Here is a 25,057-nt window from a genome sequence, read left to right as displayed (position 1 = left end):
GCCGGGACTCGAACCCTGACCCTCTAACCAATTGAGCTCACAGGCCAACTGAGAGCTGGTCTTTAAATTAGTTCGTAATATACCAGGGAAAGATGAAGATGAAATAATGAATATATGAAATCATATATTTGAATTGCGGATGAAGAATAAATAAAGTAAATTTTTTCCAGAAAGGGCTCCAAAAATGCCAATATTATTTTGTTTAGTATATCAAGAAGTTTTCGGACATTTCCGACAATTCCCGATCATTTCAGGAGTTTTTCGAATACTACCGAAGATTCCAGGAGACTGACGAAGATTTCCGAGGACTATCGAAGATGACCTAACACTACCGAAGATTTCCGAGGAAAGCAGATAGCACAGGCTCAAAGTTCATGAGTGATTTTAAGACTGGCTTTGTCACGAGAAAACCTCCGGAAACATTAAATAATTGGCCAATTTAACAGCAAACAACGAATAATACTAAACACTAAACCCCATTCAGACCCTCTTGCAATGTTGGCATTCAGGAGAAACAATTTTTTCCCCATAAAAGCCCTTTTCTAAAACAAAACTGCAGTAATGACGTTTATCGGTAAATGGAGAGCTTTGTGGGATCCTGAAAAAGAGAGTGGGTACAAATTCAGTCTGCTAGCTGCCAAAGTCTAATATAATATAAGACGATTTGAACAGAAGGAATAGATGTACACAGGCCAGGCTAACAACCTGACAACCGCCATTTCGTCCAATGTCCACATTCGCCCCCTCTCCCACCTAACAGTTTCTTTTTTACCATCTAGAATAAGGGTGGCCACGTGTCGTGCGCGGTTTTAAGCTCTAAGAGCTTCTTGTTTAGTTATCAAATTGTCAAGGAATGGCACGCTCTTATTCTGTTTCCACTATCGATCGTAGTTGATTTTAACAGCAAAACCATTTAAAGTTAAAGATATGAACATAAGCGGTACAGGGGCCAAACCTTCCGTTAATTTAATTAGACTTTAAAGACATCACAGCGATCTAAGAGAAAAACAAAAGTATCATGTAACATCCGTCACTTCCTTTCCTTTGATTTGTTCTCCATCGTTTGAACTAACTTCCGTATTATTTTTGTAAAACCTCTGCCTGAGAGGGGCTTCGTGTGGAAGCGAAAAACTCTTTAGTGTTCGAACACGCTTTCGTGACGGTTCCGACATTTCTTGAAAGAAAACGTGACTCTCGGCTTCATGCTTGAGTGAACGTGTGACGTGTTCACCAAACCGTGGCGAGAGCATGGCCTTGCGCACGGCATGCTTTAGCGACAATTTCGGGGAAAAAGCCGCAATTTTTTAGCGACAGTTTCGGGGGGCCGAGTGCCACAATTTCGAACATTTAGCATGCTTTGTAATTCATAATTTGTGCTCTGCTTGTACACTGTTCTGACAATTGGTAATTTTTTAGGTCTTTTTCTAAATGCTGAAGGGTACAAGGCAATGCGGAAGAATTGTTGTAGAATCCGTGGCGTTTATAACTTAATGCGGTCTAAGAGAAAAACAAAAGTATCAAGTTACATACCTTTGCACGAAAAGTACAAATGTCACGTTTGCTGCTTATACAGTCGAAGCTCTCTAAACGGACACTCTCGTAAGCGGACAGCTCTGCTTACGGCCGCCTTGTTTGAAACCCCGTTTTAACTCCCATACAAACTCTGTATTTTTACATTCTCGTAAGCGGACATTCCCGTAAGCGGCCGTAAGACTTTTTCTTTGTTTTTAAGCTCCCGTAAGCGGACACCCAATAGAAAATCCTATTAACAACCTCTGTATCTTGTTTTTATCAATCCACTTCACATCGCTGTTCGTCACAATGATTTTAGAGTGGCTAGTGGTGATAATAATAATAATAATTTAATAATTTATATAGCGCTTTTTACATGTACTGATCAAAAGCGCTTTACAGGAATTTAATTAAAAACAATAAAAAGTATGCATATACATAAAACAACTAAAACCTAAAGGTAAAATACAGGACCATATTTCAGTGTTTGTTTTGTTGTCATCCACGTCCGTCCAGTTATTGCTAGCTGGGTAAGCTCCCGTAAGCGGCCATCTATCCCCTACACCTCTGGTGGCCGCTTACGAGAAGCATTCTCGTAAGCGGCCAGCTCCAGTTACGGACACTTTTTTCGCGTCCCGAGGGTGTCCGCTTACGAGAGCTTCGACTGTATAGTCTTTTTGAAATCCAGTTAGCGAAAGTTGACATAAAAACAACGGTTCAAATGATTGAAAACTTCCTTGACTAAAAAATCGTGCTTTAGTGTCAACTAGTCGCCCCCGTGATTTAGTTGTCACGTTTTGTCTTTAAGAGCGAATTTTTTTGTAGACCGCGTGAAATCAAAAAAATGCGGTACAAACTTCTAAAGTCATCTACCTTCATTTTTGGCTCAAAGATACCTTATGGTAAGTCGATAAACGTGGTGTATTTTTTTCGTTTAAATCTATTTTAATTTTCGAGAAAATATTCAGACACTGTAACGAGTGCCCGGCGACATAAAATGGCCGAAACGAGAGCGACGAACATGGTCACAAGAACTAAGCTCATCAAAAGCGTAAATTGAAGATGACCTTTCTCAAGTTTGTATATTTGTACAGGAGGCATTGACGAATGTTATGAGTCTAAAATAAGGATAATCAACTGAACTATGAAATCCAGGCAGGCGTTTAAAAATCGCCATTTTCTCATTGTTTACAGATTTCATTTCGGAGGCGTTTTTCACGAAGCACTTTTCCTATGCGGTATAACTCGGATTCACCTGAAACTTTGGCTTAGATAAGTAGAAATGATGTACTTTTTAAGTATATAAAAATTTGCTTTGGGCTTTTGATTTTATTCAAGAAATAGACCGTCCTACTTCGAAGAAATCGCTCGACAGTGACTTATGTAAACAAAGCAAATAATCGAATTACGCAGTACACATTCTCTTAATATAGCCAAAATTCGAATACAATCTTATCATTTAGCTACACACGAGTTTGTTTATTAATATTTTACTCTTACCTTGCAAAAGCAGTGGTAAAACATTGTTTTTTCCCCATTCCTGACATTCTTTTGTCGGCAATTAATTGCACGGGCAAGCGGCTATGTTGCTTATGATACAATCAGTCGCTATTAGCAAAGGCCCTCGTAAACATGGTATTTCTTGACAATTTTAACCACATTTCAGGTTCCATACAGCCACTCGTACAAGGGACTTGATAACACGATGAACAGATTCACTTAACGACGTTTTAAGCCTCAAATGAGATGTTGTGAAATTCAAAGAACGGTTACATGTCATTGCTCGTGAACCTTCGTATTTGTCACGCAATGAGTCACGAACTCCCGGGGGATGGGTGGGTACTGTACAGGGGGCTCCCTACAAAGTCTGCATTTTTTCAACTGCCATTTAGATACAGTCGACTCCCGATAACTCGAATTCACGTTTTAAAAGTTTTCTCATGCTCTCTTGTTCGTCCACATGTGCAACCTCTCACTCGGTCATAAAAAAGCCGCTTTTTGAACTCCATTTTCCCTTTGATTTATTCAATACAAAAAAATCAAGATGTAAAGACTTGAAAAAAGCACTGCATCTAGCACCAACGGTACGGTAAATTGAACAGGCTTTTTATTCCTGTTAAAATTATTATACTATTATACGGAACCCCATCTGGGCGTGGTAAAAGCTTTTCAATTTGACCCCGGAGCCGGATACCATTTCTATGTCTTATCAATGATCTGAAGACTGCCAACAAATCACGAGAATATGTTTTACCTTTAAGTGCAGCTCAAAACGAAACCTTTGTGGTTAAACTGGAAGGCAGCCTGCCACGTCCTGAACACCCTATATGTGTGACCAAAATCTGTAACTTAACCATAATATGGAAGTTCACCCTTCCCGCTTGCAATACACAGAGGAGTCTGTCATAAACGTTTTTACTTTTATTCAATTTACTTTGGGGGGTGATTAATCAGTACGAGATCACTAGGAACGTCCCGCACACTTTTAACGGGATCGCGATAATGTTCGACTGCATTCACTTAGGCCTGCATAGCAGACGTCGGAAGGGGGGAGGGGGGAGGGGGAGCTGGGAAGAGGGACAGAAAGAGGGAAAAAACGTAGGGGGTTCTTAAGGCAGGCGTTCCCTCTTCCCCGTCTTTTTCCCTCCCCTTTTCCCTCCACTTTTTACGCCTGCCGCGCAGGCTAGCATTCACTCGAATGCGGTGATTTTGTTTCAGCATATTATTACGTCAGAAAAACGTTACATAATCTACATTTGTCATCAGACGGCGCTAAGCTCGATTTTATATATATCCGTCACCACAGTTGCCAGAATTTATCAGACTAAAACAGAGAAAAAGAACACATCACACTGTGTTAGGTTTCTCCTTTTTAAACTTAATCATATCGCATTTTATATAAACACGATATTAAACGGACTGAGAACTGACTTACAATAAACCCCTTCTGGCTCGAATTCGATGACGATAACGCTCATTCACGAACTTAGCGCACTCGAGGCGTCACAGTTTCTATCCTTCGAAGCTTCGCTTATTGGCTAATTTACGATTCCGATTTTAATAACAGTTTCTAGAGGAAGAAAGTGGCATTTAAATGTTGAAAGAGTTTGGTCTTGAATATAATATTCATGAAAAAATTGGAATTCCGGACAATCGGAAATCTGGATAATCGAGGTTCGACTGTACTTTCTATAGAAAATTAACAAAAATCGCAAAGACTTACCAGACCCAGCAGGGACAAATATGCCCGTACGTCGAAGGATCGTTCTAGAAAGCGCTTTGTTGATTCCGGGGGGGGGGGGGCTCGCATATGAAAGTGACGGGGGTGTAAATTTTGAATATTTGGTCTCACTTAGGGTCTTCCGCGAAAAAATAGCAATATTTTCAGCCAAAATGGTCTCGTTCAGGGTTATACACGCAGAAATGTACCAATAGAAATTCTATTTTTAGTTTTTTGGAGTCGTCTAGGGGTCAAGTAAAGCTCGAGCCACACCCAGATTGTTCTTTTTTAGGGGTTCTTTTCAAAATTTCTGACGAGCATCCCCGTCTGTTTCATATAGCAGTCCCCGCGGGTGTTGATTCCGCGGTCAGACTTGCGTGATTTCCCTTCTTTGGCAAGCCTCGATAATTCTGCGGGAACGCGGCACCGTTGCGAGCCTCTTCTCCATCTATTGCCTAGAGAGGACCGATGAGCTGGCATGGGCAGATAGCAATGTCCAAAATATTCAAAGGTACATTAAATTACAGTGGAACCCCGCTTTACGGACACCCGCTTAATACGGACACCCCGGTATTACGGACAGTTTCGTTGATCCCGACGAAAACCTCATACATTTTTTCTTAAATTAACCCGCTTAATACGGACACCCGTTAATACGGACAACGGACACTTTTCCGTGTCCCGAGTGACAAACTGTCATACATTGTCAACCCCGCTTTACGGACACTGTTTATATGTGCACTGCTGTCAATTGCCATTGTCGCGACGTTCGATTTCTGTTGAAATACGTTTTATTTCTTGTATCTAGTTAGGTGCGACATTTTCAAATAATTCCACTGTTTATTTTATTAAAGTTTAGTTCGGTGTCGGACTAGATCGTGCAAAAAACTATTAATTTTAGTCAGAGAGTTCACAGTTTGCATTTGTTACAGTAACAGTACAATTCAACAACGTTTTGTTGCCGCGAAAACGTTTGCCTTCGTCTTTGTGTCGATAAAACATGTATCCGTGACTTTTTTCTGAGACCCCGCTTAAAACGGACACCCCGTTAATACGGACAATTTGGCCTGACCCGTTGGTGTCCGTATTAACGGGGTTCCACTGTATTGAAGATTGATGCCGTGCTAAAATGATATCTACTTCTGATTCAACATCATTAACACCCGCAGCCAGTTTGTGAGCCGAGATATCTTTTTCACATGAACGCAGAGGGAGTATAACAGAACTTTTTTCCGCAGCTCGACTTCGCTTATCTTTGGAGCAGTATCCCCCAACTAATCTTTGAAAAGAGTAATTGATTTCCATTCTATACTCTGTAAAATTCTCTATTCAATAAAAGCACGAATCAACAATGGCGCGACGCTCATTATATTGTTAGAGCTGCACCTAATCTAGTTTACTTTTCCTTTCTGATTTGTAAATAGAATCTCTGATATTTAAAAATGCTATTTCCACTTTGTTAAAACAAAAAATATGTTACCCCTTTCTTTAATCCGTGCCAGACCTTGACGTTAAAACCCCTCCCCAAAATAAAACCAAAATAAATAAAAAAAGTTACTTCGAAAAAACAAAACAACCAAAAATACAGCTGCAGTACTCCGTTAAACGGCAACAGTTACTCAGTGACCTTCCCCGTTTCAGGTTAAATAAAAATAATTTCTATAGTATCTTTATTGTGTTTTTTATTTTAACGTGAAAACGTACTTTCATCTACATATGCCGTGACTTTTTGGAAAGGATTTTTAAACTCTTTATTACCCCGTTCATTTTTTTTATGTGCCATTACGTTTATATTAAGCCCCATCAAAACCACTTACGAAGTTGTATAAATCCATGGATTATAACTGCAATTTTACGGTATTTCTCAAAAGACATAGACCACCAAACTCAATTCAATGGGTAACCTCCCCTCAAGTGACGTATCATTGCGTGACAGATGTCAAGCCGCCATTTTCGCTCTAGTTGATCTTCTGCAAAAACAACGGCCAAAACGCGGTTTTTTTAACTGTGAAGCAAGTTTCTTCTATGAAGTGGCCGTTTTTACTAAATGTGGTTGGAACTGTGAAGACCGGAATGCGGTGGGTTTTTTTTTCAAGGACCTTCTGGCAAAGTTATTGCTAATTTGAAATTATCGGGAATTCTGAATACTGTGATTTGGTAAACACCGTTCGAGTGCTGGTAACGTTTTTGAAACAAAAGTAGGATACAAAGCAATCTTCAACAAATTGTTACGCCAGGTAAGCTAAATATTGAGTTTTAGATCAAATAGGGTGTTTACTAATAAGATTTTGTCGGAATTTTGGCTTTGAGAAGAGAAAGCGTAATTCGAGCCTTATTCGATTATTTGCGGTTGTTGACAAGTCGGTGTTGTGATTTCGTCCAAATTGAAAGGGGAAGTTCTTCGTAGCAATTAAAAGCCCAAGACTGATTTTTATACCATTAAAAAGAACATCATTTCCACTTATTAAAGCCCAAGTCTTAAGTGATTCTGAGTTATACCGCATAGGAAAAGAGTTCTTTGAAAAAATGCTCCAAAATGAGATTTTTAAGCAATCAAATTTTTGTAATTTTTAAACAGGCTCTAAATATTCAAATCGATCTTTGTAATACTGTTCTTAGACTCAAATCATTTGTAAATGCCTCCTTAACAAATATACAAAATCGAGAGAAGTCTGCTTTATTTTGCGCTTGTGAGCAGCATCATTCTTATGTTCTTAATCGTGGTACGAAATTCGACCATTTCATGGCAGTCGGCGGGCGTGACAGTTTTTATTTTTTTTCTGCCAAACAAAGATAGCTCTTTAAGAAAAAATCATAGCACGTTGATCGACTTACCATAAGGTATCTCTGAAAAAAAATTGAGGGTAGGCTTGTTTAAAATTTTGTACCACCTCTCACTCGGTCACGGGAAAAATTCGCTCTTAACATCTTAGTACACATGTTTCCGACTGAAAGGTGGACTCATTTGACTTATTCTCAAGCGAAGTTACCCTGGAAAACTATTATCATGCTGTCAATTGATTGGCAGGGCGGGAGAAGGCTGGGCGATGAAACGAGCGGGTCTGAGTGAAAAGCTGTGATGCAGTAGACTGGGTTCGATTGAAACTCGCAGTTTCCGCTCGTATTTCCGCTCTACTGCAGAATGGTCTAGAATCTAGCGAAATCTAGTCTCCATCTCTATCTATATTCGTCAGCACCGTATTGGTGCATTGCTTTTGCTCAAAGCCAAAAGAAAATGTTGAATTTTTCAGGGCTGAAAGCAATATTTCAAACTCGCGCTGTGAAGTGAAAACGACAGGCACGCGCTAATTGTACGCGTATGCTTTTGGGTTTCTTTGCTTATGTAAAAAAGCTGTTTCCTCCAGAGTCGAGTTGATCTGACTATTTCTTAAAAGAGTTGTTAATTTTATTCCTCGCGAAGCGAGGCCGAAGGCCGAGCGTAGCGGGGTGTATAATTTTGTCCCTCAAAGGGATCAGGCGGGATGAAATCTCGTGTGGAGTTTACGGTCATATATATTTCTGGCGGAAATGACGTCACACGGCCGCCGCGCGCTGGTGGCCTAATGGTAAGGCGTCGAACTTGAAATCAGATCTTCGGACCTGAGGTCGGGGGTTCGAATCCGGCAAGGTTTTTTTTTTCTTTTTTTTTTCTTTTTTTTTTGTGGGTTCGAATCCTGAGCCTTTCATTTTTATCGTTTTTTTTTTTTTTGCCTACTGTGGAAAATTGAATATGTACAATTCAATTAATGTTCAACTTCAAATAATCCACTCCTTATTTATAACACCCCCCCCCCCCCTCCCCAACCCAGAGCTTCGCGAGGCCCTGCGAGTCACGTATTACTAGTTTAATTAAGTCCGGTAGTTTTAATTGATATTTTCTTTTTGTTTCGTCTTATTAAGCGAGTTCAAAAAGTGCTTGAAAGGAAAATCTTTGCACGTCTGACGCGTACAAGTAGCCTATACCCGCAATCCAGCGCGCGCTCTTGAATTTTATTCCGAGTGCGATTTTGATTGTCAACAAATCTTATTGAGATTTCTTCTGGGATATTTTGTGCTTAGAATTTACAGCAATTTTCACCAACAGCTAACGTTTACCAACATGGACGATTTTTATTAAACATGGTAGAATTTTCGGAACGACATAACGAAATAGACAGAAGTTTCGAGAAATCAAAAACCATAGACGAAATCGTCATAAACATTAAACAAGAAAAAGTGCTTTGCAACTTTGCTGAATATCTCCGCTATCTCCAAACATCTCCAGCTAAATTTTTAGTATGTTCCTAAACATGTATTAGTCTTAAACATGTCTAAAAACTAGAAATGTGTTTTGATGTGCTTTTTTTACACGAGACCGCGGAAGCCAATTGGTCGTGTTCAAACTGCACAACACGCATCAAGTGCGGTCTTACTTAACACCTGTTAAATTGGATTTTAACAAAAATAAATCTATGCAATAAACTTCATTTGTTTTTTATTGAATATCAAGTGTTGTGCACATATCGGGGAAAACTCGCGACTCGCAAACTCGAAAAGAAAACCGATTTCCGGTTTGTCCAAAAACAACTTCCAGAATTGGCACCGGAACAGCGGAAAGAGCGCTCGTGCCAGTCCTACTCCGCATCACACATTGGAACGAGCGACGCTTGTTCCCCCACGATCCTCCGCCATTTTGTTTTTCATGCCCGCGCGCGCCCTCCGTTTCCGTATCCAGCTGTCTCCCGCGAATCTAACGAGCTACTTGGAGCAAGTCTAATGTGATCTGTGTGATGTAGGTTATGCTGGGTACACACCCCGACATCTCTTTCAGTGCATCGCTGAACATAAATGTAGTCTGCGATCAACACTTGATTAGACCACATATAGTCTCCAGACCAGTTTACCGTTCTAAAGAAATGCCCCACAAAGCTGGATTGTTTAATTTACGAGATCAAGAGAAACGAGATATATAATCTATTCTGTCATGTATAAAGTTAACTTCATTAATACTAGAAATAGTTGACACCACGGCTGCCCCGCTGTTAATCAGTTTTTTTTTTTCTGTACATCTGTTTCTACAGTCAATTCTTTCGCTTAATATCTTGGCTCTTCTATCTATTCTGATCAATTGATTGCAAATCAATTTTCTGTTTGGATGTTTATGAAGAAAACATTCCCTGGTGGCTCGTGTTCTCTAATGGTTTCTGGCCTTCTCTTCTACAAGATGGAAAGAGGACATATGATTTAAAACGAACTGTTAAAGCCAAGTGAATAAACAAAATAAAGCGAAATTATGCAAAAAATCGGAAAGATTAATGATAACGTAAATTTAATTACAAGAACGCAACTGCAGCAGCTTGACATGCCATGTATTGCTCAATAAAGTCCTTCGCCTTTATTAATATGACACGCCGGGACGAAGATCGACCTCTCGTTTTCGCGAATTCGTCGCTCACTAGGGCGCTACGCGGCATCAAGCTCGCTTCGTTCACTTATAAAATTCTCGTGAGGTCGACTTGTGGCAAGTCTAGTTCACAGCGAGGATAAACTTTAGAAAAAGCAACTCCCGATACTATTTCCCGATACTATTTTTCTATTTATATCTTTTCCTGTTTTCCTTCATCTACAAAATATGAGGCGTGAGCAATACTGGGGAGATGTTTCTGAAACACTTCACCATCTTGATCTTTTTGGGGGGGTGGGGGTGGGGGGTGTCTAATCGGTTTTTACGAATCGTACGCTTTTATATCCCGGGTGAATTTAGTTTCTATGATCGTTTCGAGTTGGTGCTAGACTCCGCTAAGCCTCCAACGTTTTTTCCGAACGTGAGGAGAACAGACACAAAACTAACTCGGGAGACCCTCCTTGATGAAAGAGAAAACGACGTTGGAATCTCAGTTTAATTTGTAGGCGTGGCTCATATTCATTTATTTCTCTAAGATAAAATTATACCAATTCCTCGCCAATCATCAGGTAATATTTTGAAAATCTAATCTATGAATGCCGTTTTATCGATCTGATAGGAACATCTCCTTGTGCATGATTTTTAAAGCACTCTCGTAAATCAGAAATAATCAAATTTCCGACTCCCAAATTCCGACTTAGACTAAAAATACCTTTAAAGGTACCGCGACATCTTCAGCTCTGAGCATTTGAAACTGAACACCCTTAAAATCTTTAAAATAGTACATGGTTTGAACCCAGGAGCATCAGTAGTTCGTATAATGTCGTCCGGGTGAGAGTAGTTCTGAGAAGTCTGAGAAAAACTGTTGTTGGTGACTGACGTTTCGACTACCTGAGCGGAAGTCATCTTCAGAGTCAAGTGAAAAGTCATTGTTAGTCGATGAGGTTATAAAGTGTTCAAAAACTCTAATATAGGCAAGTCCACAACGCCAAACCAATGAAGAGTGCCGGGTCGTTTGTAGCATGTGTAGATCTGGATCAGTAAAAATCTTGAGATAATACGTAAAAAGCAGTAAACTGACCCCTACGGCAAGGAGAAGAGAATGAGACGAAATAGAAAATAGTAAAATTAAAAATTTAATAGAACAATTAAAAATAAAAAATCTATATTTATATTTCGCTCTGCAAAACAAACCTTCTACGGGAACTAAAAGAAATAAGGTTATAAGGTACCTCTTGGATAATGCAAGGACCACGTGCTCAAGCAGCAGCGAATTGAAGCCTGATCTTTGCGTAGATCAGGATCAGCAATATTGAAAAAAACGTAAAACTGATCGGACAGCTAAAAAGACTAATTTTATTTTTGGTCCGTTTAGTTGAATGGTCAGTTTAGCCGTCTAGGGAAATTTTTTATAAACATCGAATTCTTTCAAACTTTTTTCTCGTGGTGCAACAGTAAATGCCCGTTTACACAGGCGATTTTTGTCGCGCAACTCGATGCAATTTTTGTCGCGCCGAAGTTGCAAGAAGTCGCCGCGATATCGCGGCGATAAAATCGCCATGAAATCGCCGCGAGTTTGCATGCGTCAAAACAAGCGGCGATAAAATCGCCGCGAGTCGCAGGAGTTTCGAACCTGTTCGAAACTCGATGCAACTTTGGCGCGACAAAAATTGCATTGAGTTGCGCGACAAAAATCGCCAGTGTAAACGAGCCTAGTGGCTCGCTCAGGTTTTGCTGTGCGCGTTTGGGTGGCAAGATCAATTACCATTGTTGGTCCACACTCAGTGTACCATGCAACGAGGCAATTCCTCCCTTTCTCTGCCCCCCTCGCGGATCCACGCGCCCGGGCGGGGTCTCGGGGCCCCCGCTCTCCCCGCGCCCCCCTCTCCTCCCCGCTGTCTCGGGCCGCCCGACCCCTCCTGTCTCGCTTCGGCTCGCGTTCGGCCGCCCGTCCTCTCTGTCGGGGGCCTCGGTTCTCGTCGTGCTCGAGCTTCCGGGTCGCATACTGAGGTCTCCGGCTCGTCGCGGAATCCTCTCCTCGGCCGCCATGTGTTTCCTTCTCTCGCGCGTGACTCGTGGGCATGGCGGACGCGCCCTGTCCGCTTCCCACGCAGCGTCGGCACATTTTCTGTTTCTTCTCCACGTCAGTCGTGAATCGATCTGTAATTTTTGCTGAACGAGTGGAGCCTAGAATGAAATTTCTTCAAGAGACTGGCACTAGCGAAAGAGATTGGCACTAGTGTGTGGGAACGCCTGGGACATTGAAGCCAAATTTCGTTTTCTCGACGTTTTCCCACCCGGCATTTTTTGACAACTGTACAATTCTACGACCAAAATGCCGTCTAAATGCCCCTCTTGCCAAGCAATAGCGGTTGAAGCGGAGCCAGGAGGAGAGCTAGTGTGCCATGAATGCGGAGCTGTGGTCGAGGGTAGAGTTTTCAGCTTTGAAACTGATAGTAAAGAAGGCTGGACTTTGATGAGCGCCGATGGCACAGCAAAGTTCGACGGTCGATACGATCTGCCAAGAGCTGTAAGGCAGCGATTGCCTACAGCCGACTCTTCAGTAACAAAGAAGCTCTATCAAAAGTGCCTCTACCTTCAGGTAAAGCGCATGAACTTGTCCAATGAAATTCTCAACGAAGCACGCGAGTTCTTGTTCACTACAGTTGTACCAAAGATCAAATCGAAGGAAATCCGACTGATGCCCAAGCAGAGAAGTGTTGTTGTGGGTAGCTGCTTGTTCATCGTCTGCAGGCAGAAGAACATCCAGTTGACGTACAGAAAAATGGCTGAAGTTGCAGACTGCAACATGTTTGTGCTTGGAAGTTCAGTGAAGATTATTTTGAGAGCTCTCAATATCCAGCTTGATCCTTTGGGTGTCGAGGCTATGGTGTTAAGTGTTCTTTCACAGCTGTCTGTGACAGACAAGTCTTGCAAAGAGCTTTGCCTCGACCTCTGGCACATTTTTAAGTACTTTAATATGAATGAACTAAGAAATCAAGCTGCTGCTGCTACAGCTTTGGTTCTTCTAGTTCTGGAGTTTAAAGCCATTAAGCCTAGCAAGGAAAAGATTGCGGAAGTGTTAGGAAAGCATTCTCTCACAATGACTCAGCTGAAAACTCAGGTGAAAAATAAAAGAAGCAGTTTACTCGAACTGGCCAAGGACGTGCCCTGGATACCACCATCTGTGAAGCGGCTAAACATTGCGAGACACATTGTTGACATTGTTAACTTTCACAAGAAATGTGGAAAGCTGGATTTATCCACAGTCAAGTCTTTGTGGATGAAAAAGAAGGAGGCTGCAGAAAAGAGTCGGAAAACAAAAATACAGAAGGCTAAAGCTCGCATATTGGACAAAGAACAACGGCAACAAGAATGCAGCGCAAGCGAGTCTAGCTCAAGTGATGAAACTAACAGCCACTGTTCACTTGCAAACTCCGTTTCAAGTCAGCAAGGGAAGGGCGAAGAAGTAGGGCAACAACCAGGATCTTCGTCAGCACAAATGGTTACCACTGCGGCAAACAGTATGGATGTTTCAACTTGCATTGATGACAGCAATTGCACAAGTGGTCCTTCAGATGTTTTGGTGACATGTGGTGATGATGAGTTAGACAACAACGACATTCTGATTGAGAACCTTCTTAAGAGCGGCTTCTCCGAAGAAGAGCTGATGGATGGCTATTTTGAGTCAAGAATGTGCAATCTTCAGCAGAATGAAGATCCTGAAGGGGAGAGAGAAGACCTTGATGAACTTGACATTGAGGAAAGAGAGATGCATCATTATTTATGGTCAGTTGTAGAGGTGGAACAAATAAGAAATCTGAAGAATGAGGACTCTTCTTAATGAACTGCCTGGAAACAATGCTTCTATTATCAACTTAAACTTTACTGCTTCCCCCACAGCCTGGGAAGGGGATTATAAAAAGGGTTAAGCTCTCTATTTTTTCTCCAATGGTAGCCGGTGTCTTTTACAAGGTCAAGTCCCCTGCTTTACATAAATTTTGTCTCCAGATATTTCCCAGTTACAATTTTATGAATATTTTTTCCTGTGTCCTTAAAACTTGTAGCAAAGTCTTGAATTTTCCTTTTACCCAGGAGTGAAGATTCTATGCAATCCCTCTATATTTAGTAAATTAAACCCTTCAGAAGGCTGGTATATTGGAGGATAATGCCCGAGGCTGAAATATTGTCCAAAAAATAAACAGTTGGCTAAGAAGTGAACTGTGACATTTTGAGGACATTCTTTCAGCCAAAGGCATTATTCTCCAATAAAATATTTTCTGGTATTTTATAACCCCCCCCCCCCTCCCCCCAATTTGATTTCTTAAACAGGCTTTATTGCCCATAAATAGGAAAAAAATACAGTGATCATCATGGCATAACTGGTTGAAAAAAAATGCATGTTGATTGGCTCACATAATTTCTTTCAAGTTGACTTAAAAATGTGACTTTGTTTTTCTGTTTTTTTTTTTTTACTTCCCTATAATATTGGACAACAGATATAAATCAGGTGGGGTATATTTAGTAATTAGACCCCTTCAGGTAGCTGGCATATCGGAGGATGTTGCCCCAGGCTGAAAGATTTTCGAAAAATGAACTTTTGGCAGAGAAGTAAAGCTTGGAGGGCAACTGTGAAATTTCGAGGACAATCTTTCAACCAAGGGCATTATCATCCAATTTACCAGCAAGCCAGAACAGGGTTTATATATTTTATAAAGTTAAATTTTTACGCCTGTTATCACCAGTAAATAGAAAAACCCTACAGTGGTAAACCCGGCATACTGTGGTTGAAACAAATGCAAAATGATTGGTTTACATGACTTTTTAACACTGATTTGATTAAAAATTAGAATTGAATTATTTGTTTCTTTTGTAATTGCCTACAAATTCGGGCAACAGATATTAAATCGCATTTTTGTACCATGTGATGCATTTTGTCCAATAAGCATGCATGAAAATTAATACGTATGATGTGTATCCTCATGGTCAGCGCCAGGGTAGACTACGCGCAGTCCCGCAGTCACATTTATTTTTCCCACTTCACACTTGACGGACTCTGCGAAAAAAATAGGGCCTGCTTGTAGTCTAGTGTCGGGAAATCCATTGATTTATGTAACTCAAAATTATTGTAAGTTGCCGAAACCTGTTGGATGGCTATGTTTAGTTACAGTACCATGAAAATGTTTTTGTATTTTTACACAGGATTGAAATGAGTTTTTATTTCTGGTTCACTTTGTGAGCTTCAAATTCATAAATATCCAATACTAACATACCGGTACTTTACTAAGATGATTAAGCGGCCTTAAGTCACTGTTACACTAGACCTAGATAGTCTGGCTATTTTGTTATGCCACTGCAAGAAAAGTTGAAAAAAACGTTGCTTAGTGTAACAAAACTACTTGCGGCACCATAACTGTTTCAAAACTTAAAGATTGATTCTACTTGGTGCAATGCTAGTAAGAGGTGTTCATTTCTGGGCAATTTTCCAGCATCAGACAAAAAAATTGTGAGACAGGTCGCACAAACAATTGCCTACTGCAAAAGTGCCTTTATTAAATAATATTTATTTTTGAACACCAGTTTCTGAACTCTAGAGAAATGTATATCATTCACACACATCACATCACTTTATTTACCCTCGGATTTGAACAGTAGCTTATACAGCTACCGGTAATATCTCCGAGCATTTCACAGTAAGCACAATACAACGGGCAAAGACCAGACCACAACACCGGGAACTCCATGCCCTACTCTTAACGATAAGCGTGTGGGTTCTTTTACGTCCCCTGCTGATTATAACACTGAAGATGCAGGAGACGGGGCCTACGGTTTATCGTCCTTATCCGAGAAGACTAGAATATCTAACCATTTGCAGATGTTATTGCAAAGGCAGCATATTCTCCTCAGTTATTTTAAGACCCTGAGTGTTGGTCCGGTCTGGGACTCGAACCCGAGACCTCCCGCACTGTAGTCCGTCGCTCTACCAACTGAGCTAACCGGTCGGCGGTTATCTTGCGTCTTTTAAGATGCATTTCTCAACCAACTTAAAAGTCGGTTGCTGTTCATATTAAGCGCTAATTGTGTGACCCCCAAAATATTTTATCTTGCTTTGTTGTGAATGTGTCTTTGTATGTGTGCACTTGGTTGCCATTTCGAATGTGAAACAAGATCAGCTGGTGTATTAGCTCTGAAACATCGATCATGACTGGTCTTGAACAGTCAAGAAGATTCATGAACTAATCTTTGGAACAACCAGTTGCACTTCAAGATAGGAAGTGCCAAGAATTCTTTGTACATCACAGAATTGTTTTCAAAAAGTTTTGCATTTCCAGACATCACATTAAGCTAACTGGGGGGGGGGGGGGAAACAGGTACTCCCTACAATGGCCTATACGGGGAGGCTCCGTCCAAAAGGGGTACCTTTTTCAGGCTTCAGGTATATAAAAGGGTAGGGATTTCACAAGTTTAGGTAAACGAAAGGGTATGGAAATCTGTCATTTAGGTTTTTTCAAAGGGCCTTTAATTAAAATATTTCGAACAGATGCAATTAATGGCTGTATTATTTCAATTTATTAAGTGCTACATGAAAATGACAAGAAAACATCATGATATACATGTAAGTCTATACCATGTCTTTCAGGCATATGAAAGCGGTACCTTTTTTCAGCAAAAGGTATACGAAAGGGGTACTATTTCTGTCAAAATGGTATATAAAAGGGTAAGAGCTCGGGCCGAGCCTCCCCATACAAAACTTTTTGCCCCCCCCCCCCCCCCCCCACGGGAAGTGTACATTGTAAATATTTAACAACAATGTCACAAGTTTGATTAAAATAACAAGAACACTGGATGCATTTTATTATTTTTATTCAAATGTGATTGCATTTGTTAAATTGTGCACTATTGTTCAAATTCAATTAAAATAAGTATGAAACACAAAACTTTCCATTGCTCCGGTCACACGCATACAAGAAATGAGACAGAAATTGACTTGATTTCCAGCTACTTGCATGTAAGTTAGTACAGGTTCCCTCCCTTCCCCTGTCTGTTTGGGTAGGAATTTGTGGACACAAAAACCATTCAACTGATTCTTAGTATAAAAAGACGTAGTGAAATTAAATGTAGTTCCACCTCTATAAATCATCCTTGGAGGAGCAGAATGAAGTAGCAAATGCAGAAAGAGAGAGATGACTCTTGCAAAGAACAGTGTTTCCTTTTAATGTAAAGATTTTTATCAATAAATAATTATATTGTCCAGTAGTCTTATAAGCTACATTATATGTCGTTTTAAGTTGCGGATGATTGGAATTCAATTTTGTAATTCATAAAATTGCCTTTAAATTGAAGAAAACTGCGAAATATTATAATTTAATAAAAAAAAGTTGAAAAATCAGCAAAGAGGATGCAATTAAATAAGAAAAAACAAAGATGACTACAAACAGATAATTGAGATGGATTGGAATTTTTAAAGAAAACCTAAAGAAGTCAGGAAAAATTTTTCAAAATGAACTTTGGTTGTTCTAGCAGGAAGTGACCTGTAGTAAAAGTAGAAAATCCTGTACATGTAGTTGTCCTTTCTAGCGAAGCAGGCTTTCATTTCTGCTTAAATTAATACATTAAAAATGTCAATGAAAATATAAATATAACTAGTGTGCAATATATTATTATCTGAGCAGTTATAAAGCTCCAAACAATATTGACCTTTAGATCAGAGTATGAGGTAAAAACAAGTATGCCTTTACAAATCTAGTGCTTATTCTTTTGCTTATACAATTTGTTTCATGCCAATCTCATGCAAACAGTCTCCTGTTCAACTGGTCAATAACAGGGAGGAGTGAGGGCTTTAAGGACAGGGATGTGGCTAAGGAAACACTAAGCCGGCTCATTAACAAGCCCAGCTGACTTTTCTGGCCTTAGCAGTTCAAAAAGTTTACCTTAGTCTTTGTTTTCATGTGAAATTTCAGCTGGATTTAAGTTCAATTAGCTGGCATCTGGCCCTTAAATGATTCAATTTTGAAAGTCTCACTCAATCTCATACCCATACTGTTAATCTTAAGGTCCCTAAGAAAGCGTTTACACCACTGTTAGTTACGTTTCTTTGCTTTAGAGCGAGGAGGATTATACACTTCAGCCATTTCCGACAGTGTTTGTAACATGATTGTTGTTGGAACAACAATCCAGATACTGTTGGCAAACACAAAGACAGTCCAGAAGTAGAAAATCTTCTCAAAACTGTCAAAGGTGGGAGGCCAGTCCTGCAAAAATTCAAACAGCTACCTCAGTACCCTCAAGATTGCACTTGTTACATTGTGTTCTTCCAGGAAATATTCATACCCTTCCCACAGAAGGTTTTTTGGGTTCAATTCCCCACCCCTCTGGACATTTCAGTTAAGCCCAATAATTAAAATTTTGTCTTCATGTAGCCATCAGGAGATATATAGAGGATATTACATGCTTGCGAGGAGATATGAAATTTATCTTTGAGTGTTGAAATACCTAGACATTTCACTTGTTCACTGTGCTCACTCATGAAATATTGATTTGAACACGAGAAGATCAATTTCATATCTCAAAGCAACCATGTAATACCTGTATTCTGTTTATTATATAAACCTACTAATTACGATGTTGTTGGGGATTTTCTGAAGATCTAACCTTTTTCCAAAGATTTCCAAAGATTTTCAAAATGTTGTCCAAAGGCCATACGAGTGTTTCTGAACATTTTCCGAGCTTTTCCGAAGATTGCAGAGGAAGATTCGAAGATGTTTCGACTTAAAATCGATTAACTTTGGCTCATTCAGCATTGAAACAGGAAAAATTGTCAGAAAACGTTTCGAAATTGATATCTTCACATGTACATGTAAAGATAACACGTTATTCTCACATGTGAAGATATGATTTTTCTCAGCATGAGAAATCCTTGTATTTCACTCTAGTTTATATAATAAAGAATTAACCTTACCAGTGGAACATGTTTGAAGCCCCCATAAGCCTCTGTGCTACAATACAAGATGGCACCCATTAGTTGAAAAGTAGACACTATGATGGACATAAAATGACGCCACCAAAGATCTTTGACAATAGATCTGTACCTGCAGAAAATACAAAGTGCATGAACATAATTCTTAGTACTGTCACCTGCATCTATACAGCACTTTTTGTCTGTGTAAGAACAATTACATGTTTTGTATTTTTATAGCGTTAAGTGAACAAGGAGTATTTCTACTCCTCCCTGGATGAGATATTAGTCCATCACAGGGTCACCCCTAGCATCAATTACAAATTAGCAGGAATTTTTTTATACAACTGGGCAGACAGAGGCACTGCGAGAGTGAAGTGTCTTGCTCAAGAACACATCGCAATGACCACAGCCAGGTCTCAAACCTGGACTGTTTGATCCAGAGTTAAGCAGGCACTCATGATTAGCCTGCCAACAGGGTTGTCGAAATGATAAATTTGAAGTAGCAGGAGATATTTTGATAGCAGACGGCACTGGGTGTCGGAGGTCCCCCATCATGCAGGGGGTCTGGGGACTCCCAGCAAGGTACAGGGGCAGCGCCCCTGTTAGGGGCCCAGGATGCAAAGCCCTTGGGAGCAAAATGGATTTGAGATTTTTTACACTAGTTAGCTGAAATTGCCTTTCCTCAAGCAATTCTATCAATTATAAGTCCCACTTTCTCCAATATGCTTAAGACTGACCTACCCGTACTTGCATTTGGAGTAGCCAGGGTAGTATTAAGAATAGCCGGTGAAATGCACCGTTTGTTGGCTTATTTTGACCTGCTACCAACCTCCCAAATTATGTAAAACATATACACATAAAATACTGCAGTTATGATAAATGAAGGTACAATGTAACTGGACTGTGTTTACTTATTGAATGCAATTTAAATGACATTAAATGATTTTTTTAAAAGAAGAACACAGGCATGATATATATACCATAAAATGCAAAGAGGCCCCATGATGGCCAGTTCTACATATGAAATCATCATCACCAGAGGATCTTTAGTGGGCCAGTAACGAGCGTCTAACTTGGCGTACTCCACAACCATCCACTTCGGTCCACGGCCAGTAGTACCAACAACCCTTTAAATCAAACAGGAATAAATGGCATAAACCTCAACATCAAAGTTTTGATAACTCAATCAATATGTAATTATCAACATCTAGTAAGTGAGGACCTGCCAGGGTAAATTCTGACAAGCGACATGGCCCAACAAGTAGCAGAAGCACAAAAAATAGAAACTGCAACAATGGGGTTCTTTCAACAACTTTCTTAATTACATTTCTGACAGCTGGTATAAAGTATTAAATATCAAACATTGACATAGGTTATTTTAAAATTCAGACAAGCGACAGATTACATGTAGCCCTCACCCACCCACCTTCTCCCCTCCTGGCAAAGCCTTATCATCTGCCTTGCGAGCTAGTGGATTTGTCATGGGAACGTACAGCATGCTATCCAAGGGGAGGAAACAATCAAGGACACTGTTCAAGCACTTTTCACCCTTAAAGCTTCCATTTGAAAACACAACCAATGACAGTCCCAAGAGAGACAGCGCCGGAGCATCCCTGTCCTTTCTCATCCATGGGGGCCCCGTCCCTGAGGAGGAGGGGGAGGGGGTTGTAGAATGATAAAGGGCAATCAGCTTATTGGTAATTATCCTGCTCAATCTTACAGACTTACATCGGATTTTAGTTGAACTTGGTCCACTGCCTCAACTGTTAATTTTCAGACGATATTGAGGCCCTGGGTGCTTACCATTATTTTACATGTAGCCATGAAAACTGGAATTTTTCGGTTGGAATGCAAATGGACAGGTTAATTTCCCGGGAATTCCGGTTGGATCTAATGGACAACCTCCAAAGGTTGTCTTGCGATTCCGGTTGGAACGAACCCACTGGAATTGTCCTTACCATTCCCGCAGCTTTCCGGTTTTAGTCTTCCAATAACAAAAAACAACACTTGGAAACCGTTCAAATTAAAAATGGTATGCACCATCACAGGCGGACCACCCTATGTGTTCGTGGTTAATAATTGTTGACATAAGGTCATGTTGAAATCAATGGCGCATATAGAAGATATATAGAGAAACATTACGTCGGCTTCGATTTACTACAAAATATAAAGTTTACTCTAAATGATTCAATAAAAGTTAAGATGAAATGTTGAATGAGTCTTGTGTCGTGTTTTTTTGCCGCCCCGAGCCCTTCCACACTTCCAATATTTTTCGAGAAAAGCGATCCCGAAGTCTCAAAGGTAGCTTTCTCCATATGATCAGTGCAAAATTCAAAATCAAAGGAATTTGAAACATGCAAATAACAAAAGAAAATTTGACACATCTGTCAAACATCAAACGCAAATATCAAACGCAACGCAAACATCAAAGGGCGTTTATCCCAATTATTTTGAAACCAGTTATCCTTTATCCCTACAATTACCAAAGCTGTTAACCCATTATTTTGATTTTCATTATCCCTAAAATGAAGTTGTTATCCCTTATCACTATAATTATTTAAAAATTTATCCCTTATTCCTGATGTAGTTTTGTGAGTTATCCCTTATCCCTAAAACCTCTAACAGGGCCTCGATATTCCACACGATTTTGCAGGATTGCTTACTTTGTATTATGCCAACATAGTGCGTGACACGAACAAAATTATAACGTGCAGGAACCGGCATATTCTTATAGGATTCGCTAATAATGTGGCATTTGTGCTAGTCTTTTCTTTTTAACTAGTCAATACAATTGTATAATCGAATTTCTCATCTGTATGTGCAAATATAGAGGTGGAAAACATATAAGATTAAGCTTTGCTGCTAAGCATAAATAGTATATTAAGTTCTTTATACGGTAGTAACGAAAACGAAGACCCCGAAAACGAAGACCTAAGACCCATACGAAAACTAAGACCCGTACGAAAACTAAGACCCATACGAAAACTAAGACCCATACGAAAACTAAGACCCGTACGAAAACTAAGACCGTAGTAACGAAAACGAAGACCCCGAAAACGAAGACCTAAGACCTAAGACCCATACGAAAACTAAGACCCGTACGAAAACTAAGACCTAAGACCCATACGAAAACTAAGACCCATACGAAAACTAAGACCGTAGTAACGAAAACGAAGACCCGTACGAAAACGAAGACCCGTACGAGACCTAAGACCCATACGAAAACTAAGACCCGTACGAAAACTAAGACCCTAAGACCCATACGAAAACTAAGACCCGTACGAAAACTAAGACCCGTACGAAAACTAAGACCCGTACGAAAACTAAGACCCGTACGAAAACTAAGACCCATACGAAAACTAAGACCCGTACGAAAACTAAGACCTAAGACCCATACGAAAACTAAGACCCGTACGAAAACTAAGACCTAAGACCCATACGAAAACTAAGACCCGTATATACGAAAACGAAGACCCGGCAAAAACCAGCGTTACCCAGAGTTGCGTGACCTTAATAATAGTGACAATAATATTGAAGCAGACTGAGCGTACTGAGAACGTACTACTGAAATCGAAAATCAATGAGCGCTTTACATTTACATTGAGTTTTCGGTGAGAATTTTTCGACAAATGGAAGGTTACAGTTACTTCAACACGTAAACGGAATGAAAAGATGCTGTTCCTTTTGAAAATTCCATTCTGATAGCACTGCGGGAGCCTAGGTCACACATGACTTGCCAAGGTTTTTAATCTTTTGGTCGGGGAAATGAGACAAGTACAAATATGGTCAAATATCGTGTGACATTTGTACTCGTTTTGTGCGATGTTTGTACTCTACGAATTAGTGTTGGATTGGAATAATATTGAAGCAGACGAGTACTGAGAACGTATCGATCAAGTTTCATTGAAATCCTACATTTTGAAGTGAGTACGCCTCGCTACGCGCTACATGAGTAAAATTAAAACATCTTGGCAAGTACGCCTGTCGGCCCCGGCAAATGAATGAAAGGTCACTATTGATATGACTACACATAAGAAGCACTGACAAAAACTTTATTTACTAAGCAAAAAACAGATGACAGGCCTACACAGACTCCTATTTCGTGACATAAATTTGTACAAAGTAAGCCATTCGGTAAAATTGGATTTGGTCGTCAAATTTATTTTGACGCCTCAAAGATGTTTAGAAAGGGCACTATGCTCTGTCAGTTGTATTATAAGGAGGCGATTTTAGCTAGGTTAAGTAGAGTCGAAAGACTGCCGCTCAGCAGATGTGAACAGGTGATAGATCGGCACAGTTTCCCGTTAGTACATTTTTACACCTGTATTAATTTTTTCTCTCCGCACCCTTCTACGCGGATGTAAAGCGAGAAATAATAATCGGGTAGCGAAGTTTATATAAGCAAGTATTGTGCGCGAGAAGATTTCGATACGGTGCATTACTGCTGGGGGACTTTGGCTGTCTCTTCTGTGACGCAGAAGCAACCGTTTTCGATCAGGTTTTAGTTTTCGATCAAGTCTAGACTTTTGATCAGTAGTACGTTCTTAGTACGCTCAGTCTGCTTCAATATTATTCTGTCATTATTATTAATGTCACGCAACTCTGGGTAACGCTGGTTTTGGCCGGGTCTTCGTTTTCGTATATACGGGTCTTGTTTTCGTATGGGTCTTAGTTTTCGTACGGGTCTTAGTTTTCGTACCGGTCTTAGTTTTCGTATGGGTCTTAGTTTTCGTACGGGTCTTAGTTTTCGTATGGGTCTTAGTTTTCGTATGGGTCTTAGTTTTCGTATGGGTCTTAGTTTTCGTACGGGTCTTAGTTTTCGTATGGGTCTTAGTTTTCGTATGGGTCTTAGTTTTCGTACGGGTCTTAGTTTTCGTATGGGTCTTAGGTCTTAGGTCTTCGTTTTCGGGGTCTTCGTTTTCGTTACTACCTTCTTTATACACCTTTAGCATAATTTTATAAAATTTTGAGAGTTCAACCATCGAGCTTGCAGCAACCGATCATCAAGCCCTGCCGCTTTTTATTTCCGAGAAAATACACAGCAGTTAATAAAAGCGTTTCTGCGGTATTTTTCGTTTCAAAAGAACAAAATCGAGCTATTCTCTTACCCGTCCATCCAGCAATGTATTATGCAGCCATTGATGAGAGCCCACCACGCAAGAGCTGAATGTTTACAGCGAGGAGAACCACTCCATATGAAACACAGTAACAGCAACACCACTGGAATCGCATTTACCGGATCCTCGATGTCTTCTATAAAATACTTGGCTGTTTCCAGCGCTTTTGTTGAATTAAAAGACATTTTCTAAGGAGCAGGCAGTAAAAACACTAAAGGTCATGAAAAGCGCGCGCGAAATAACAACCTCTGATACAGAGCATGCGTGTTGTAAATCAAGCGTGACTTCAGCGTGGCGTGACCACGAAGCGTGACTGCGACAATTTCTGAGAGCCAGCAGCTGAATTTCTCTGAGCCAGCAGCATTTTTTTTTTACGCAAAATAGGATATAGATTGCTTGCAGTTTGTCTTATAAGCCACTGTACGAAATTTGTAAGGAAGTGCAAAGCCTCGGCGAGTTACTCGGCGAGGGTTCAGGACGCTGAGGAGGGGAAGGCACGCTCACCCTTGCCCCAAGCTCCTTCTCGTCCATCTGCCAGTTTGCTCGCAAGTAGACTAAAAGTAGCCTGCGTAGCGAGCGTCTGTGTACGTGTCGTTTTCTCAGCGTGTTTAAAAGAGTGCGCGATCGCAAAAAGGCCGCGCGAGGAAAAATCGATATTTTCCTCGCGTGCCCCCTCGCTAGGCATAAATAGATTGTGCTCGGCAACTTTTGAGCAACTTTTAGCGTTTTGAGCAACTTTCTGTAGTACCAACACCCTAGGGCATCTTTGCCTTTCTTGGCAACTTTTGAGCAACAAATTGACATAAAACCGATCCAAACCATAAAAGGTCGTTTCATTTCAAAGGATTTTAATCTTTTTTTAACTT

The 25,057-nt window shown here is 40.3% G+C and overlaps 2 protein-coding genes across 2 annotated transcripts; one reads left to right on the top strand and one right to left on the bottom strand.

Annotated features, from left to right (window-relative positions):
- The first annotated feature begins 12,368 nt into the window (after window positions 1–12,368).
- LOC144633265 (uncharacterized) lies at window positions 12,369–15,689 on the top strand. The gene has a single exon (XM_078492108.1). It carries the CDS (start codon window positions 12,451–12,453, stop codon window positions 13,957–13,959), a length of 1,509 nt encoding a protein of 502 aa, XP_078348234.1. The 5' UTR covers window positions 12,369–12,450; the 3' UTR covers window positions 13,960–15,689.
- A 1,273-nt stretch (window positions 15,690–16,962) lies between these two features.
- On the bottom strand, window positions 16,963–24,423 carry LOC144633010 (uncharacterized). The gene is made up of 4 exons (XM_078491786.1): window positions 24,183–24,423; window positions 20,055–20,201; window positions 19,075–19,204; window positions 16,963–18,367 (listed from the first exon to the last, which is right to left on the bottom strand). The coding sequence occupies exons 1-4, from the start codon at window positions 24,374–24,376 to the stop codon at window positions 18,197–18,199; spliced, it is 642 nt and encodes a 213-aa protein (XP_078347912.1). The 5' UTR covers window positions 24,377–24,423; the 3' UTR covers window positions 16,963–18,196.
- Between the last annotated feature and the right edge of the window lie 634 nt (window positions 24,424–25,057).

This window comes from Oculina patagonica, chromosome 12 (genome assembly GCF_052425735.1).
Source record: "Oculina patagonica isolate OP01 chromosome 12, crgOcupat, whole genome shotgun sequence".
Lineage (NCBI taxonomy): Eukaryota > Metazoa > Cnidaria > Anthozoa > Scleractinia > Oculinidae > Oculina > Oculina patagonica.
This window is presented reverse-complemented; position numbering and strand designations above follow the sequence as displayed.